Source organism: Barbus barbus (assembly GCF_936440315.1).
Source record: "Barbus barbus genome assembly, chromosome: 9".
NCBI classification, from domain to species: Eukaryota; Metazoa; Chordata; class Actinopteri; order Cypriniformes; family Cyprinidae; genus Barbus; species Barbus barbus.
In genome coordinates this window covers 13,852,313-13,870,402 of record NC_136737.1, presented here as the reverse complement: position 1 = coordinate 13,870,402, position 18,090 = coordinate 13,852,313, and the positions used below count along the sequence as shown (strand labels likewise).

The 18,090-nt window shown below is 38.7% G+C and overlaps 2 protein-coding genes across 2 annotated transcripts in view; one reads left to right on the top strand and one right to left on the bottom strand.

Moving 5' to 3' along the window:
• Positions 1 to 6,822, top strand: part of LOC306874720 (transducin-like enhancer protein 1) — a 35,165-nt gene extending 28,343 nt beyond the window's left edge. The window contains exons 12-20 of the mRNA XM_079424934.1: positions 2,061 to 2,187; positions 3,112 to 3,314; positions 3,397 to 3,476; positions 3,574 to 3,823; positions 3,911 to 4,158; positions 4,240 to 4,387; positions 4,702 to 4,852; positions 4,961 to 5,037; positions 5,590 to 6,822. Of these exons, the coding sequence (XP_079281060.1) occupies positions 2,061 to 2,187; positions 3,112 to 3,314; positions 3,397 to 3,476; positions 3,574 to 3,823; positions 3,911 to 4,158; positions 4,240 to 4,387; positions 4,702 to 4,852; positions 4,961 to 5,037; positions 5,590 to 5,697 (1,392 nt within the window). The 3' untranslated portion in view covers positions 5,698 to 6,822. The remainder of the gene's footprint in view (positions 1 to 2,060; positions 2,188 to 3,111; positions 3,315 to 3,396; positions 3,477 to 3,573; positions 3,824 to 3,910; positions 4,159 to 4,239; positions 4,388 to 4,701; positions 4,853 to 4,960; positions 5,038 to 5,589) is intronic.
• A 68-nt stretch (positions 6,823 to 6,890) lies between these two features.
• LOC306874719 (transducin-like enhancer protein 4) overlaps positions 6,891 to 18,090 on the bottom strand; it is a 50,835-nt gene continuing 39,635 nt past the window's right edge. Inside the window, exons 11-20 of the mRNA XM_079424933.1 lie at positions 14,540 to 14,698; positions 13,469 to 13,610; positions 13,218 to 13,387; positions 13,061 to 13,137; positions 12,270 to 12,519; positions 11,767 to 12,014; positions 11,538 to 11,685; positions 10,001 to 10,151; positions 9,783 to 9,859; positions 6,891 to 9,523 (exon numbers count right to left, since the gene is read on the bottom strand). Of these exons, the coding sequence (XP_079281059.1) occupies positions 9,416 to 9,523; positions 9,783 to 9,859; positions 10,001 to 10,151; positions 11,538 to 11,685; positions 11,767 to 12,014; positions 12,270 to 12,519; positions 13,061 to 13,137; positions 13,218 to 13,387; positions 13,469 to 13,610; positions 14,540 to 14,698 (1,530 nt within the window). The 3' untranslated portion in view covers positions 6,891 to 9,415. The remainder of the gene's footprint in view (positions 9,524 to 9,782; positions 9,860 to 10,000; positions 10,152 to 11,537; positions 11,686 to 11,766; positions 12,015 to 12,269; positions 12,520 to 13,060; positions 13,138 to 13,217; positions 13,388 to 13,468; positions 13,611 to 14,539; positions 14,699 to 18,090) is intronic.

Below are 18,090 nucleotides of genomic sequence, written 5' to 3'. Positions count from 1 at the left end.
AGTTAAAGTCTCTTTAAACGATCTTTAAGGATTCATGCAGAAGTAAATCATAATTAAAATTATTTATCTCCCTCTAGACAACAGACATCCTATCACACAGACACGCTACAGCTTTACGGGGTCTCCCCTTGTACCTCAGGGAGCACGATGCAATATCAAAGACTTGTCTGGTAAGTTTTTAGCTTTTGTTCATGTCATATTTTCATTGATCACTGTTATTTTATGAAATGTGTGGTTATATTTAATAAAGGTGCTGACAGTTTCCATGTGGCTTGTTTTCACCAAGTATTTACATCAGGTTAACACGTACTGTGCCTGTGGCAAGCAGTACGAGGCTGAGAGCCGTGAGAATGGTGCAAGGCCGGTGGCGTGATTGATAAGGCAATTCACCTGCGTGCAGCACCGGTTTCGATTGTCTCACAGAAGAGCTTTGGATTGATAAAAGGAGGAGCGACGACAGTGAAGGATAAAGGCTTGGACTATTTACATTATGTTTTGATTATGTTTGAGCGACAGTCCTCTGTGGGGAGCTGCCGCTTTTACTTTAGTTTTGTGTTTATTTATTATTAAAGTTGTGAACATTTGCCGGGTTCCTGCCTCCTCCTTCCTAGGGTTCAGCTCCAACACAGTTAAAGGATCAGGGAAGGAGAAGTCAGAAACCAGCGATCGTTCAAACGGAACTTTGATCATATAAAATAAATACAAAATAAAATTGAAACAGCAGCCCCTCACGGACGACAGCAACACACATAAATAAAACATACCAAAAATAGTCCAGGCCTGGTCTTCACTCGTCTTGCATTGTTGTCGCTGATCCTTTTAGTCATCCGGGCCTCTTTTGTGAGTCACGAGGCAGGGTGCGTTTTTTCCCATGGTTCTTATCCTTGTCCTGCTTGTCACAGTGCCATGTTTTTTTTTTGCTAGAGTTTGAGCTTTGATTTATCTTTTTATTTATACTTATGCACAACAATTTTTCATGAAATTTATATAATTCTTAGGACAGTGATTTGGAGGAGACCTACACAAGAGGAGTGAAACTGTGCATCTTTGAAGTCATGGAGGACGATATCTCACAGACAACAAAGACATGTCTAAACTTCGGCATCATTCTGGAGGAAACTGTGGTCATGCAGGACCTACCTGACTTTCCTTCTGCTTTCATGGTACTCTTTGGACTTCTCTATGCACTGAACATTGAGTATTCAAAAGGACTAAAATACACATTTGAGGCAGTGCAGAACATCTTTGTGGGATTGGGTGAAAAGTGCACCAACAGAGTTCAGTCCCTGAAGAATAAGCTACTTACTGTATAATTTGAAAAGTATTTATAAAGTTTGTTTCTCATGTGCATTGGCAGTGTTTTGTAAAACAGTTTTACTGTATTGCAGTATTTCAATTTGCAGTGTTGCAAATTACACTTACCAACCAACTTTTGCCTCCAACAAAAATAAATGTTTTGTTAACATTGACTCACTGTTTTCAGTTTTTGACTTGGGCAATGTTATTGTAGTTTCCAGTCGTAACGTATTATTACTTAGTACCAATTTCCAATAGTATTTTTTTGTTCACTCAACTTCAGACATTGAGTTCTACAGACCAAAAATTTTGAATTGGCGCAACTTAAAAAGGTTTGTTAAAAAATAGTTGCACCTCTCCACAAAACTAACAATCTTAAGTTGACCCAATTAAATATTTTTTGTATGACTGACAAATTAATTTTAGTCAGTATAACTGTTATTTACAAAAGTTGAGTGAACAAAAAAAAGCAGAAGGAATTTGGTACTAAGATTTTTTTTGTTGTACTGGCTTAAAATTTTTTACAGTGAAACTAAAATCTCTCAATGCCCTTCACTGCGACACTGTTTTTTCCACCTGCACAAAAAGACACACTTTCTTTTGCAGCAAAACACATTCCTCGCCTTGCTTTTGCTAGAATCACAAAGAGTGACAGTTCCCTCTCAAGTCTGACTACTTCTGCATCTTCTTCCCATTTATTTTTCATTGACTATATACCTTGCTTGAATAATTAATGTGTGTAAATGCATTCCCTAACCTTCCAGAGAGAGAAGTCCAGCACTCCAGGGATGAAGCCTGGCACGCCCATGTCCCAGGAGTCGTCCACCCCAGGCCCTAGCGTTCCTCCGCAGTTCCGCCCTGTTCCTGGGAAGCCAGGCGTTGACCCTCTTGGTAAAATCCTGTTATCCTGATAGTCCAAGTCTTTATGTAGTGTTTTGTTCCACCTGGCAACCTGTCCTTGTTGAGGGTTGATGGCTAGTCAGCCAGCAGAGGGCAGTAGTGGTCTTCCTGTTTCTGAAAGGTGGTCTTGTTTTAATTGTATCATCTTGCTGAGCTTGTGTCCTTGGAGGCTGTGTAATTGTTTTGGCATTCTTGAGAATGATATTAATGGGTCAAAGACATGACACTGTTGTTTTTTTTGTGAGGATCTTTTAATTTGTTCTGAAATTAAAAATGAAATTCATACTTGAATGCACCTTCTATGATATGCATGTTTTTGAGGGCACAAGTCAAAAGTGTGGTCTAACGGTCTTGATATCACAAAGAAGGAAAAAAGCCTCAATGAAAGGATGAAATTCTGGATAACCTTAAGTAGTTTGGGATAATGTTAATGTAAAAAACCCAACAACTTTAGTTTGAAATTATCTCATTATTTCTCAGTTTGGCATAATTTTATTTCTCAAAAAAAGGCATAATCGTTGTATTATATAAAAAGATGTTTAATACTTTGTAATATTCTTTTATTATTATTATTATTATTATTATTATTATTATTAAAACAAGCAAAAAAATAAAGCAATTTTAGTAAAATGTAAATATTTTACAAAGTTTTGCCTGCCAAATCAAAGTCATGTGGTAAATAATAGAAATGTTCATGATATTACTTAATGTTTTACAATGAAAATTAAATCTATTTAAAAACTTCTTTGCCAAATAAATTTATACTAATTCCAGATTATGAAGTTTGTCACATTTTTGTCAATAAATTATTGCTTATTTATATTATACTTAAGAATCGAGAAGAAACCTTGCCTGTCTTTTCTGTTCTATTTCTCTCTTAAACACGTTCTTAACCTCTATTTCTGGATTTCTTAGCATTAGGTCTGAGGAACCCATTGGCGGTGCAGGGCGCGTACCCCCCTGGTGCATTTGGCCTTCCTCCCCCGGGAGTTAACGGCGAGTTGGCTGGAGCCGCAGGATACGGTGCCGGTCTCCACCTCGTCTCCCCTCAGATGAATGGCTCAGCTGCTGCTGCTGCCGCCGTTGCTGCCGCCGCTGGATACGGACGCTCACCTGTGGTAAGGAAAAATCAAAGAGACTGTTACATTTAACCTGTGCCTTTATGAATTTAAAGTCTTTCATATTTTTTTGCTTTCGAAGGTGGGCTACGAGTCTCCTCACCCCCATATGAGGGTACCAGGGTTACCTGCTAGCCTGCAGTCGACAGCTTCTGGAAAACCGTAAGTTTCCAATGCCAGTTTCTCTCGACATCAAATGGACTCCATAGTCCAATCTGTCTTAATCTAAATCCTAATTATACAACTTTCTCGCCCCCAGAGCTTACTCGTTCCATGTGAGCGCAGATGGTCAAATGCAGCCGGTGCCCTTCCCTCCTGATGCCCTCCTCGGCCCTGGTATCCCACGTCACGCCCGTCAGATCCACACGCTCAGTCATGGAGAGGTGGTGTGCGCGGTGACCATCAGCACCTCCACGCGTCACGTCTACACCGGCGGGAAAGGTTGTGTCAAAGTGTGGGACATCAGCCAACCGGGCAGCAAGAGCCCGATGGCCCAACTGGACTGTTTGGTGAGACCTGCGTCATGTTAAACTCTACTTGTAGTTGGTACTCGCTAACCTAGTTGGACTAAATAAAGTCTACTTTCAATCAATCAGAATCGAGACAACTACATCCGGTCATGCAAGCTCCTTCCAGATGGGCGGACTTTGATAGTTGGGGGCGAGGCCAGCACGCTGTCAATCTGGGATCTGGCCACACCCACTCCACGCATCAAGGCTGAATTGACGTCCTCTGCTCCAGCCTGCTACGCTCTGGCCATCAGTCCCGACAACAAGGTCTGCTTCTCCTGCTGCAGTGACGGAAACATCGTGGTCTGGGACCTGCACAACCAGACGCTCGTCAGGTATCTACAGACTCCTGCTGGCGAGATAGGCCATGCTCTTCTTCCTGAAGTCATGTGATGTCCTTGTGTCGCCCTCTATAGGCAGTTCCAAGGTCACACAGATGGAGCCAGTTGTATCGATATCTCCAATGACGGGACCAAACTGTGGACGGGGGGTCTGGACAACACAGTGCGCTGCTGGGACCTGAGAGAGGGCCGACAGCTGCAGCAGCATGACTTCACCTCACAGGTACATCATGTACTTATTAAATGTACTTATATATTTCTCAATTCGAAGAGTTTTAATGCATCTCCAGGACATAATATCATGTTGTCCGGTGTTGTCATGTGACCTACCAGTGTCAGGTCATTTAAGCATTTGCAGACGTGTCCGTATGAATGAGCAACTTTTAGAAAATTCTTAACACTAGTGTTGATGGGGAACATTTTGAAACAATTGTGGATTAATGTGGACGTAGCATCAGTGCTTGAAGACAGGATCTTGAGGTTCAGAATTAATTGTTAGTGTTTAGCATGACATAGTGTGTTTAATTGTGCATGCAGATCTTTTCTCTGGGTTACTGTCCTACGGGAGAGTGGCTTGCAGTGGGGATGGAGAGCAGTAATGTGGAAGTGCTGCACGTCTCCAAACCAGACAAATACCAGTTGCACCTTCATGAAAGCTGCGTTCTCTCGCTCAAGTTTGCCTACTGTGGTATGTATGTTTTGTCTTTTTAGTTAGAAATTTAAAAAAAGCATTATAGAAAAACATGGTTGTTTAATTGAAGGGCTGTGCCTGAAATCTTACTTTTAACTATTGCAGGTAAATGGTTTGTAAGCACAGGCAAAGATAATCTACTGAATGCATGGCGAACTCCATATGGATCAAGCATATTCCAGGTAACGGTTTGATTAATAGTGTCTGGTTGACTATAAATACCGTAGTGTTGAGTAACTAAGTAAAAGTAGTGATGCTACTAACCTTAATACATTAAGTAAGCTTTAAAATGCTGCAGCTTTTCCAGTAACAAGCTACTTTTTCTAAAAATTAGCACTGAATTCTAATCATAGCAGCCAAGCAAACTGACAAATGCACAAGTAATTTTAGTAAATTACTTCATTCAAACGGTTAGTAAAAAAACTTAACTGCTTTTTAAAAAATTGTGCAATGAATGCTTCTTTTACTATTTTTTACTTAATGTATTCAAGTTCGCTTGTAGCTTAGCTAACTACTTTTTAAAGGGTAGCTTCCCCAGTATTGTTTAACCGTTTCAGATAGCTTATTGTCATAGCACAATTGAACTGATCATTTAAATGGCATTTTTGTCACGATGGAGACTCTTATGACTTCTTTCTGTTTGTCCTATTTTTCAGAATACATGAGACAAACATTGATCAGCAGTGCTGTCTAACACCTGATTAAACTCACTAACGAATTGTTTTTGTCCCTAGTCTAAGGAATCGTCGTCCGTCCTCAGCTGTGACATTTCCCCTGACGACCAGTTCATTGTCACTGGCTCAGGAGATAAGAAGGCTACTGTGTATGAAGTCATTTACTAAACTGAATGTTTGGATCGTCATTCATAAAACGAGAAAAACTGGTTGGATGGAGGTGACCAGATTCATCATTATTTTGTCTTGAACTTGGGAGACAAAAGGTGTGGCATGGACGTCAATATGGACTCTGAGACGGCGGTATGGCTGTACTTTTCGACTCCAGGATCGGATGGTGGATCTTCAGAACTGACCTTGTTGTTTTTTTTAATGCTGTGAGGAAAGCTGGTAGACTAGCTTCAAAAACATGGAATTTCTCCAAAGACCTCCTCTTTTCTTCTTCTATCTTTCTTTTTTTTTTTTTTAAACAAGATGAAACCTCTGTAGTAAATATAATAGTAAAAGAAATCTTATTTTTTTAGCCTTCGGAATTTTCACGGAAATGGACAACTATGGAGCCACAGTGTATGAATGAATTATGACGAGACCTAAAGGACTGGCCTATGACTTCTTCGTCAATCATTTTCTTAAAAGCTGACCTGATCTCGGTTCTGTGTTATGATTGTATGGATGATGTTTAAGATGATGGACTATGATGTAGGACAACAAGGCTCTGGATTTTAGTGTGTCATTGACTTCAGGGAAACTGCTATAAAGACACTCAGTTAACATCCTATTACGTGAATACTGTATGTTGGAGCATGTTGAAAATTATTTTGACATTGGTCGCAAACTTGGTATGTATGAACTGTAAATAAAGCTCTTCAAAAGCCAAAAGATGCATACAGTTGGGTAGTTGCATTAATTTATAGTTTAAAATCTAATTTCTGATGAAATGGAAGAAATTAAACTCTTCCTTTATTAACTCTGCATTATGTAGATAAACACACCAATTCGAATAAAATTAATTATAAAAGTAAAGTTTAAGGACTATGCAGACCCAAAAACTCATGCTTATGCTAATTTTAATTTCTATGTAATTTTTTAAATAAGTGCAAGAATGCGAATGCATTCAATTTATTAATTGTAACCAAGCTTATGTTTGTCGCTGATGAGATGGCTTAGTGTATAAAATTGAACTGCAATATAAAATGTTTACAATTATTGAATGTAATACAATTTACATTTAATACAATTATTACAATTTATGTAGAATTGTTTACAATATGTAAATAAAATTTGCATTAGCATGAGTTGGTATGTATATATTTTTTAATTATTGTTTGATATTGCACCACTTCTCAAGAACTCAACAACTTCAAAAGATGACCACAAGTTTAATTTGTTAATGTACATGTCTTTTACATCACATGGGAAGTGCTACAGGGATATTACAGCGATGCCTTCGAAAAAGTTCCTTGGCTTTCAAGAGAGAGTGTCTTTAACAAAATTGTGATGGTGAACATTGTTCTCAGTATACAAACAATGCATTATATAAGGATAGATAGATACAGATATACAGATAGCATATCAAAGACAGATCATGCAGAAGAGCTGGTCTGTCTTGAAACGGACAAATGACACTGTTTGCAGGCAGCCATATTTTCAGCTATTCGAAAAAGAAAAAAATAAACACACTGCACATACTGCATTATAAACAGACTGATCAAAACACTGTAGTAACACTGCTTACTATTGCCATAAAAAAGAGAAAGAACCTAATGATACAATTCCTTCTGTTCACAAACATAAATGGTTTGACTAATCCAACCATTTTCTGAGTGCTGCGCAAAGCTTTATAGATCAAAAGAAGAATGAACAAAACAAAACTAATAAAAAAAAAACTGTTCCCAGCAGGATGTTTGGTGCATGTGATAGATGAATCCTGTAGTGTCTCTCCTTGAACATCCCTGGTCAGGTTGGCAACCACAGCTCTTCTTATTGATGGTGTGCAGCAGGGCTCTGTGTTAGGATCTCTCAAGCATTTCTCTCATTTACCTTTACATTCAGGATTGTCAATTAATTAAAAAATGCATTTAAATTAATTGCACAACATCCCTATTAATGATTTGCTGATACTGATATCGTAATATTTGCAATCCTTAAATTAAAATAAATGTATCTTCAAAAAGACTATTGCATTCTGTTCCATGCTGTGTTAATTACATGATTTCTTTTTTGGAACCTATTTTTGTAATTAATTGTTCTGCATTAAACATCACATTACTTTATACATTTTAACAATTCTTACAATTTTTGATGAAATACCATATACCAGTTTTGAATATTTAGATATTTGTATCATCTTACTGAAGTAGAACAATCATGAAAAGATTTCCCTATGCAAAGCTAAAAGATAATTAATGACATGAAAATGAGCATTAAACCACAAATGAGCACAACATCTGTATGATAATCCACAGGAATTAAAACCGAACGGTCGTGGTTGTGAATATTTGCTGCACGAATCCTGCATGATTTACCCTTGCTCCTCATTAGACACTGACTTGTGCAAGGAGGAAATTAAATGCAGGTTGGAGAATTCGACTGGGATTTGTCACACGAATGTCTAATTGGGTTGGATAGGCGAGTGGAGAATTGTTTGTACGCCCATATCATGTTTATCCAGAGATGCTCCAACGTGAGCCAGGAGCTTCCAAATTGTCTTTTTTCATTGAAAGGAAGATGCAGTGCTCGCTTTATGGAGAGAGTTTGCGACTAATGAAATGATTGTCTGGCTTTGGTGTTTCTGTAAGCAGAAGCTCCCTAAATACCTGCTGTCTGTGGGGCTTCCTCTTTTAGCTTGGAGACTGTTCTAATTAAAAACTCCCCACTTACTATGTTAGTAATGGAATACTAGCATACTGCATACTTCGCAGTTTATACTGTGTACAACATAGTTTAAAAAAAAAATCTTAAAATGTAAAATGAGAACAGAAGGATGTTAAGATATATAGTAGTACACTACATTGTTGCACATTTAATTTGGTGAGAGCCGTCCACTTTGTTGATTTACATAGTTGTCCAATAATGTCACAGAAAATATGTTGCTAATTATTCTTCCATTATTGTAAAAGTCATAAAGTTACAGAAGCAGCAACTAGCATTTTCTTCTGTATTGTGATAATTTAAAAGAAAAAAAGTATGATTTGTGATTAAATTTACAAGGCAAAAATGAGAAAATAGATACCGATTTAAAACTGGAAGGTCAAGTTGAGAACATTGCTATAGGATACATTTGCTATAGGATACATATTTTATACGGGACATTTTGGTAAAAATTAGCATGCAGTGCTGGGTAGATTACTTTACAAATTGCAGTCCATTACTGACTACAGATTATGATGAAAATTGTAGTTAGTAATGTAATCTAGGGTTACTTATTTTAGTTAATGTATTATGACTACTTTTTAAGAAAAACAAAAAAAATGCATTATTATGCTTAATTTGCTGCGATTGAGTGAATAACATGTAATCATGTAATCATTAAAGTAACTGTAATCTGATTATGAGCAGTTTAATATTTAATATAATCAGATTACGAGTACTTAATTGTTTGAATCTGATTATGTAATCCAGAATACATGTAATCAGTTACTACCCAGCTCTGTTAGTATGTCAGCTAGGTATTTTATGTATAAAGAAAATTTCTGAAGAAAACTGTGCACAGTATACCAACTACATAAATTGTATGAATAGTATGGTAGTATGCCATTCTGAACAAAATATTCTATTTCTCAAATGGTTGCGAAAGGACTGCAAATAGAAGAGCTATGGTTGCCTGCCATGCCATCCATGATTGTTTCATACTTGGGGCTGTATGTTCATCCATCCATCTTTGTGTTCAATACACCACCTCATACACCGTGGCTTTCTTATCCCCAGAACCAGTTACAATATACTTGTCATCTGGGGACACGTCACAGCTCAGGACGGATGAAGACTCCTTTGACTGGAAAGAGAGAGTGAGAGACAAAATGGAACATATTCGCAAATACCGATGAGATCCAGCTAAATCTCACTGTCACAATAGAGGCGTGCATTGACTGTCTCATTTTAAAACAAGCTTTGTTCTTTCTCCGTCGCATTACTTGTCTGTGCACAGCTGCTCTGTTATTCTGAGATGTTAATAGTGTAGCAGCATTTAAAGGTTTAGGACATCTAAAGACATCTCTAAGGAAGAAATAAAGTTATACGAGTTTGGAACAAACCTGGAAAATACTGGCTCCATACGGCGTCCTCCATGCATTGAGCAGATTGTCCTTTCCCGTGCTTACAAACCACTTCCCTGAAATATGCACAAAGAAAATTAAATCACATCTTGTGCCATCTAATAACATTTATTTAAATAGGCATAAATATTGAAGGCCCATAGGAATACTTGGGCAAATTCAACGAGTGGCATAAACATCTGCATAGTGACTCGTACCACAGTAGGCAAACTTGAGCGAGAGAACGCAGCTTTCATGAAGGTGCAGCTGGTATTTGTCTGGTTTGGAGACGTGCAGCACTTCCACATTACTGCTCTCCATCCCCACTGCAAGCCACTCTCCCGTAGGACAGTAACCCAGAGAAAAGATCTGCGCACACATAAAAACACTTCAATAAAAAATCCAACGCATAAAAATGTGCCTGCAGACAGAAAAATGGATGCCAAGAACCTTTAGTCCATAAAAGTTTGAAAAATTGGAATATAAAGGCATGATGACCAAATTTACTCTGCTAATAAATGCTTCCATGTTATTATGGATGACTCCACAGTGCAATACTGCTATGTGGTGTTTTGAGTACAATGAAAAAAACTAATATATATATTATACAATGAAAAAAACTAATATATAACTAATATATACTGTGTTTGACCCCCTTTCGCCTTCAGAACTGCCTTAATTCTACGTGGCATTGATTCAACAAGGTGCTGAAAGCATTCTTTAGAAATGTTGGCCCATATTGATAGGATAGCATTATTAGCACTTGCAGTTGATGGAGATTTGTGGGATGCACATCCAGGGCACAAAGCTCCCGTTCCACCACATCCCAAAGGTGCTCTATTGGGTTGAGATCTGGTGACTGTGGGGGCCATTTTAGTACAGTGAACTCATTGTCATGTTCAAGAAACCAATTTGAAATGATTCGAGCTTTGTGACATGGTGCATTATCCTGCTGGAAGTAGCCACCAGAGGATGGGTACATGGTGGTCATAAAGGGATGGACATGCTCAGAAACAATGCTCAGGTAGGCCGTGGTATTTAAACGATGCCCAATTGGCACTAAGGGGCCTAAAGTGTGCCAAGAAAACATCCCCCACACCATTACACCACCACCACCAGCCTGCACAGTGGTAACAAGGCATGATGGATCCATGTTCTCATTCTGTTTACGCCAAAGTCTGACTCTACCATCTGAATGTCTCAACAGAAATCGAGACTCATCAGACCAGGCAACATTTTTCCAGTCTTCAACGTCCAATTTTGGTGAGCTCGTGCAAATTGTAGCCTCTTTTTCCTATTTGTAGTGGAGATGAGTAGTACCCGGTGGGGTCTTCTGCTGTTGTAGCCCATTCGCCTCAAGGTTGTGCGTGTTGTGGCTTCACAAATGCTTTGCTGCATACCTCGGTTGTAACGAGTGGTTATTTCCTAGAAATGGTTGTGCGTGAAAATCCCAGTAACTGAGCAGATTGTGAAATACTCAGACCGGCCCGTCTGGCACCAACAACCATGCCACGCTCAAAATTGCTTAAATCACCTTTCTTTCCCATTCTGACATTCAGTTTGGAGTTCAGGAGATTGTCTTGACCAGGACCACACCCCTAAATGCATTGAAGCAACTGCCATGTGATTGGTTGATTAGATAATTGCATTAATGAGAAATTGAACAGGTGTTCCTAATAATCCTTTAGGTGAGTGTATATATATATATATATATATATATATATATATATATATATAGATTTATATGTGCAGTACCTGTGAGGTGAAGTCATGCTGCTGCAGCTGTCGGCCCTCTCTCAGGTCCCAGCAGCGCACTGTGTTGTCCAGACCCCCCGTCCACAGTTTGGTCCCGTCATTGGAGATATCGATACAACTGGCTCCATCTGTGTGACCTTGGAACTGCCTATAGAGGGCGGCACAAGGACATCACATGACTTCAGGAAGAAGAGCATGGTCTATCTCGCCAGCAGGAGTCTGTAGATACCTGACTAGCGTCTGGTTGTGCAGGTCCCAGACCACGATGTTTCCGTCACTGCAGCAGGAGAAGCAGACCTTGTTGTCGGGACTGATGGCCAGAGCGTAGCAGGCTGGAGCCGAGGACGTCAATTCAGCCTTGATGCGTGGAGTGGGCGTGGCCAAGTCCCAGATTGACAGCGTGCTGGCCTCGCCCCCAACTATCAAAGTCCGCCCATCTGGGAGAATCTTACATGATCGGATGTAGTTGTCTCGATTCTGATTGAACGAAAGTGAAAACACTGATTTAGTCTAAGTTATCATTTTCAAGTCACCATTATTTATAAAGTGCTTTTTACAATGCAGATTGTGTCAAAGCAGCTTACAGTAGCCTATTCAACAGGGAAATAGTGTGTCGAAATAGTGTGCCGTTCTCCTCTGGCAGTTTAATTTTTTAATTTGAATTCTAATTCCAATCAAACTAGGTTGGCGAGTACCAACTACAAGTAGAGTTTAACATGATGCAGATCTCACCAAACAGTCCAGTTGGGCCATTGGACTCTTGCTGCCCGGTTGGCTGATGTCCCACACTTTGACGCAACCTTTCCCACCGGTGTAGACGTGACGCGTGGAGGTGCTGATGGTCACCGCGCACACCACCTCTCCATGACTGAGCGTGTGGATCTGACGGGCATGACGTGGGATGCCAGGGCCGAGGAGGGCATCAGGAGGGAAGGGCACCGGCTGCATTTGACCATCTGCGCTCACATGGAACGAGTAAGCTCTGGGGGCGAGAATAAGGTAGATGTTAATGTGATAGATAGTGAATGCCAAAAAGGAAAGCTACTGAACACAAAAGAACCCATTGGCTTTCACTGTATTGACAACAATTTTCTAAGGGTCAGTTTGAGGGTGGAAAATGGTCATGAAATGCTAAATTATGACTGATTTTGGTGCAATAAACCATGGCTAAAATTATAAGTGGACTTGAAGGACAAAAATTAAACAGTAAAAGGACTTGTTTAAAATAAGAATAGGAGCTGATACAAACCTTAAGGACTCAAGCAGTTTGACAACATAATTATGAAAAGTTTGCTTGTTTGTGTATGCGTCAGTGGGTGCAGCAATAAATTGCCATCTTAAGGATGTTTGCCTGAATTCAAGTGTTTTTCTCGCCTTAGCTGTCAGCAGGGGACTTGAGAGAGGATTGTATTACAGGCGCAGCAAACAAAAGCACTATTTTTGACTAACGGTCGATACGCTGGCCATCGATCTGCAACGCCATCCAAAAACCAAGGGAGGTAAAAGAATGAGGAGAAACTCACGGCTTGCCACCAGAGGAGCCAGGCAGAGAGGAGGACAGCCCTGAGGGCCTAAGATGTGAACGAGATTCGTATGCTATCTGTGGAGGAGAGTATTCAAGTGTCAAAATGGTTTCGCGTAAACTTCTGTCAATTGTGAAAGATTCAGAAACACAGTCACCATAGGGCTGCGTGTGTAGGCACTGGCTGCAGCACTGATTTGGGGTGAGAGGGTGAGCGAGCCTCCAAAGCCCCCCGGGCTGGCCAGCTCTCCGTTTAGCCCAGCGTGGGACACCACTCCGAAGTGAGTCGGATAAGACCCAGGCGTCATGGTCAAGGGACTCCGCAGAGCTACAGGATACACAATTAAAAAAATATTTTCATTGAATTGTAGCATGTGTTCGCTGTAAACGCATACAGACAACATCTTACCCAGAGGGTCTGCCGAGGAGGCAGGTTTGTTGACCATGCGTAAACAGGAAGTGCTGGGCCCCGGTGGACCAGGGGTGAGAGGGTCATGGTGAGAGGGAGAGGAATTGCCTGATTTAGAGGAAGGCGATTGAGATTTTTCTGTCTGCCAACAGAAACAAAAGATAGATATTTTAATGTTGAATATGTAGCAACACTAATATAGATCAGCAGTAAATTTGTAGTATCGACAAAAAATTATTATTTTTTTTTTAAAAGATTTTGCTCTACCCCACCTCAGACATCAATGAAATCCATTAAATAAAATTGTACAACAATTTCAGAATTTTGATAATTTGTTAAACCGATATTCTATGTATGATTACAGTATAAATAGATAAATAATAATAATAAATAATACAATTAATTAAAAATATATTATTATCTAAAACATTAAACATTTGTTATTTAATTTATTTAACTTTCAAATAATTTATATACAATTTATTTTATTATACATTTATATAAAAATAGCATTCATATAATTAATTTAATCAAATACAATCCTACAAAAATATTTTGAATTTTGAATATATTGAATTTTGATTATTTGTTTAATTGATATTCAATGCATTATATTAAAAATAAGTATTAAGAAAAAATGTAAAAACAATTTAATAATAATAAAAACATTTTAAACCTTTTTTATTTAATTGATAGAAAATAAGTTCATCAGTACTGCAAACCAACTTTGTGTCCCAAACAATGGTGATGGTGATGTTCGTTAAATAAAACGGGAAAAGAAGACTGTTCTCATGAGTGCGGATCATAATTTCTTATATAAATTTTCATATTTATAAAATAGCAAAAAACACACATGCTAAGCAATCTGTGTAATTAAAACAAACAACTTCTAGGGTCTATTTTGCATGTTGTTCATCAAAAGTACCACATATATTTTATATTAAAGACAAAAAAGTATTTGGACATGTCCTAGTTGTCAAACATTGGTGAAGCATGTCTATAGTGAATGAGACGTCATGTGAGAAGAGAGTCAATTCTGGCATATTAGGTGTCTGAGAACAGTGTTCGTACTTGTGCCGTGTCCTTGTTTTTGCCAGGGGGTGGGCTGTGTGGAGGGGAGGCCGGAGGGGGACTAGGGGATCCTGGGAGCTCTTTCCTCAGGGTCGGGGCTCGATCCAAACCATTCCCATGTGGAGACAGAGGGCCACTGCCTACAGGAGAGGTTGGCTCCTGAAAACACAGAGTGATTCGAAATATCAGTGATCTTTGTTAACATGGAGTTCAACAGAACAAGGTCTGATCCATTCACTCATCTGTTTCATTATGCCATCCGTGTTTACAAACAAAATAATTCTAGTTTAATCCTTAGTGTGGGATACTGCAGGAATTCAGATAATTTTTATGTTTTTAAATGTGTTAATTATGCAGCGGGGTCACTGATGATTATAAAAGCATAGCGCAGTCCTCACTGACTCCAGACGCTCTGCAGCAGAAAACAATCCTGATTCGCCTGTGATATTATCAGCAATTACTGAATGAATGCAGTTTAATAAATATGAGTGATGCTCAATATTTGTCCAGTAATTGAGAAACAGAGCTGTAATGTTTTACCTTGAAATGGATGATAATTACACAGAAATAATAGTGATAATAATGAATGGGAGTTTTTTTTCTGGATGAAATGCATTTGTTGGTGCTGTTCTACAATCAAATACAAATATATCATTAAGATTAAAGTAAGTGCTAGACTTGCCACTACAATGCTAGGGTGCTGTGGGTGTTGTTTACTTTGTGGCCCAAAGTCTTTATTAAATTCTGATCTCCAGTTATGGCTTGGGTTGATATTCACAGGCGGAGAAAGTTATTGCATTTTGATTAATGCGTATGAAGACAATATATATATATTTTTTTTTAATCTGTTTATTGAACTTTCATAATAATAACAAGATACAGATACAGGAGAATCGTGAAAAAATATTTTTCACCCCCACCCTCCCACCCCCTAGAGGAGGAAAAAAATAAATAAATAAATAAATAAATAATCAAACTAAATAAAACAAAAATAAAATAGAAAAAAACACAATACATATTGTAATAATAAAGAATGTCAAGCATAATGTCTCGAGTATAGCATGTGTTGGAGCATTAAAGTTTAGACATTTCAACCATTTATCAAATGTATGCTTATACTTCCACAAGCAGAACCTTACAGCTAGAAAGTATATACATATAAATATGTAAGTATCCACACATATAATCACATACTCCTAACCAGATTCAAGCCATGATCATAAAAACATCTTAATGCTTAGGTTGACACACTCTAGAGGAAGTACCGACATATTCAGAAAAAAAAGTAATGAAGGGATCCCAGATCTCAGAAAATATACCAGTGTTGCCTTTTAATGTATATCTAATTTTTTCCAAATGAATGAAGCTCAAAACATCTCTCATCCAGTCATCGAATGATGGAGGGAATTTTTGTTTCCACGGCAGAAGAATGTGCCGTCTAGCTAATAGTGTTAAAAAGGCAAACGTCTTTGCAGTATTTCCAGGCAAACCATTGACATTTGAAGAAAGTCCAAAACGTGCAACCAAAGGGCAAGGTTCGATCTGTTTCTTTGTCACTAAAGAAAAACTATTAAAGATTGATAGCCAAAAAGAAGTTATGGATGGACATAACCAAAACATATGTATTAAATCTGCAGGGGCCTGATGGCAACGATCACAGAGAGGATCAATACCAGGCTTGATTTTTGCCAACCTCACTTTTGTCCAGTAAATTCGATGAATAAATTTTTATTGGATAAGACTATGACGTGCACAGATAGAGGAGGTGTGAACCCGGGACAGAATCTGGTTCCAAGTCTTGTCATCAAATGTGAGGCAGAGATCCGACTCCCATTGTTGTTTAATAAAAGAGAGAGAGGAAGTGGAGATGGAGGAAATCAGCCTGTATAGCGTAGACAACACACCCCTTTTATCTAAGGCTACTTCAAGAATCTGATCAAGGGGAGATTTTGGAGGAAGATTCGGAAAATCAGGGAATGAGTTTTTAATAAAATTTCGGAGCTGTAAATATCTAAAAAATTGTGCACTAGAGAGGGAGAATTTTTGTTTCAACTGAGAAAACCAGGGAAAAACATTATCAACGTAAATATCATTGACAACTGAAATCCCGGCTCTCTGCCAAATATTAAATGCCTTGTCATTAAGTGAAGGGGGGAATAAAGGGTTGCGATTTATAGGTGAAACCACTCGTAAGCGTTGAAGGCCAAAATGCGTTCGGAATTGGGACCAAATTCGTAACGATTGCCGGACAATGGACTTACCATAAGGACAGCGCGAGATGGCAGTAAGAGGGCCACACAATAGTGCGGCTGGCGAGGCAGGAGAACAGGAACACTCTTCAATACTGACCCAAGATGGGACCCAATCACTGAGCCCAAAATGACTTTGAAACCAGAATAATGTGGAGTGTATATTTGCTGCCCAGTAGTAAAATAAGAAATTAGGGAGGGCAAGCCCACCCTCAAGCTTTGGTTTCTGAAGTATTTCTCTACGAATTCTGGCTGGTCCTTTGTTCCAAATAAAAGATGAGATGTGTTGATTTAGAGTCTTAAAGAAAGATTTGGGTATAAAAATTGGTACACATTGAAATAAATACAGAAATCTAGGTAAAACGTTCATCTTCACTGAATTCACACGTCCACCTAATGAAAGGGGAAGAGCCGACCAGCGAGTAAAATCTTTCTGGACTCGTTGGAGGAGCGTAGTAAAATTAGCCTTGAATAGATCTAAACACTTACGTGTAATTGTTACTCCTAAGTATTTAAAACTATGAGAAGCGACTTTAAACATCGAAGTACACATTGGTAAATCAGAAATTTGAAAATTTATTGGAAATAACTCACTTTTATTTATATTCAATTTATAGCCGGAGAAGAGGCTAAAGGAGTTTATAATTCTCAGAGCTTCGGGCAAATACAAAAGGGGAGGAATACAAAAGTTTTATCCCAGATAAAAACGTGTTGCCAAAACCGAATTTCTGTAGCACATAGAAAAGGTAATCCCATTCCACCCGATTAAAAGCCTTCTCTGCGTCAAGCAGTAGAAAAGCCTCTGATGGATGAGAGTTAGAGGAATAAATTATATTTAATGCCCTTCTAATATTATGAGACAGTAATCTGTTTTTAATAAAACCAGTTTGGTCGCTATGTATGATTGCCGGTAAAACTGATTCAAGACGCTTTGCAAGCATTTTAGCCAGTATTTTTACATCTACGTTCAAAAGACTGATTGGCCTGTACGAACCACATTCATGTGGGTCTTTATCTTTTTTCAAAATCAAAGAAATACAAGAGGGGTGGTGATGGCGCAGTGGATAAGACACATGCCTTTGGTGTGAGAGACCCGGGTTCGAATCCACTGTGAGACACCAATGTGTCCCTGAGCAAGACACTTAACCCCTAGTTGCTCCAGAGGCGTGCGACCTCTGACATATATAGCAATTGTAAGTCGCTTTGGAGAAAAGCGTCAGCTAAATGAATAAATGTAAATGTAAGACTGACGGAGAGTTGAAGGCAAGCAGCCATTATTAAAGGAGTCCAATAACATGTTTA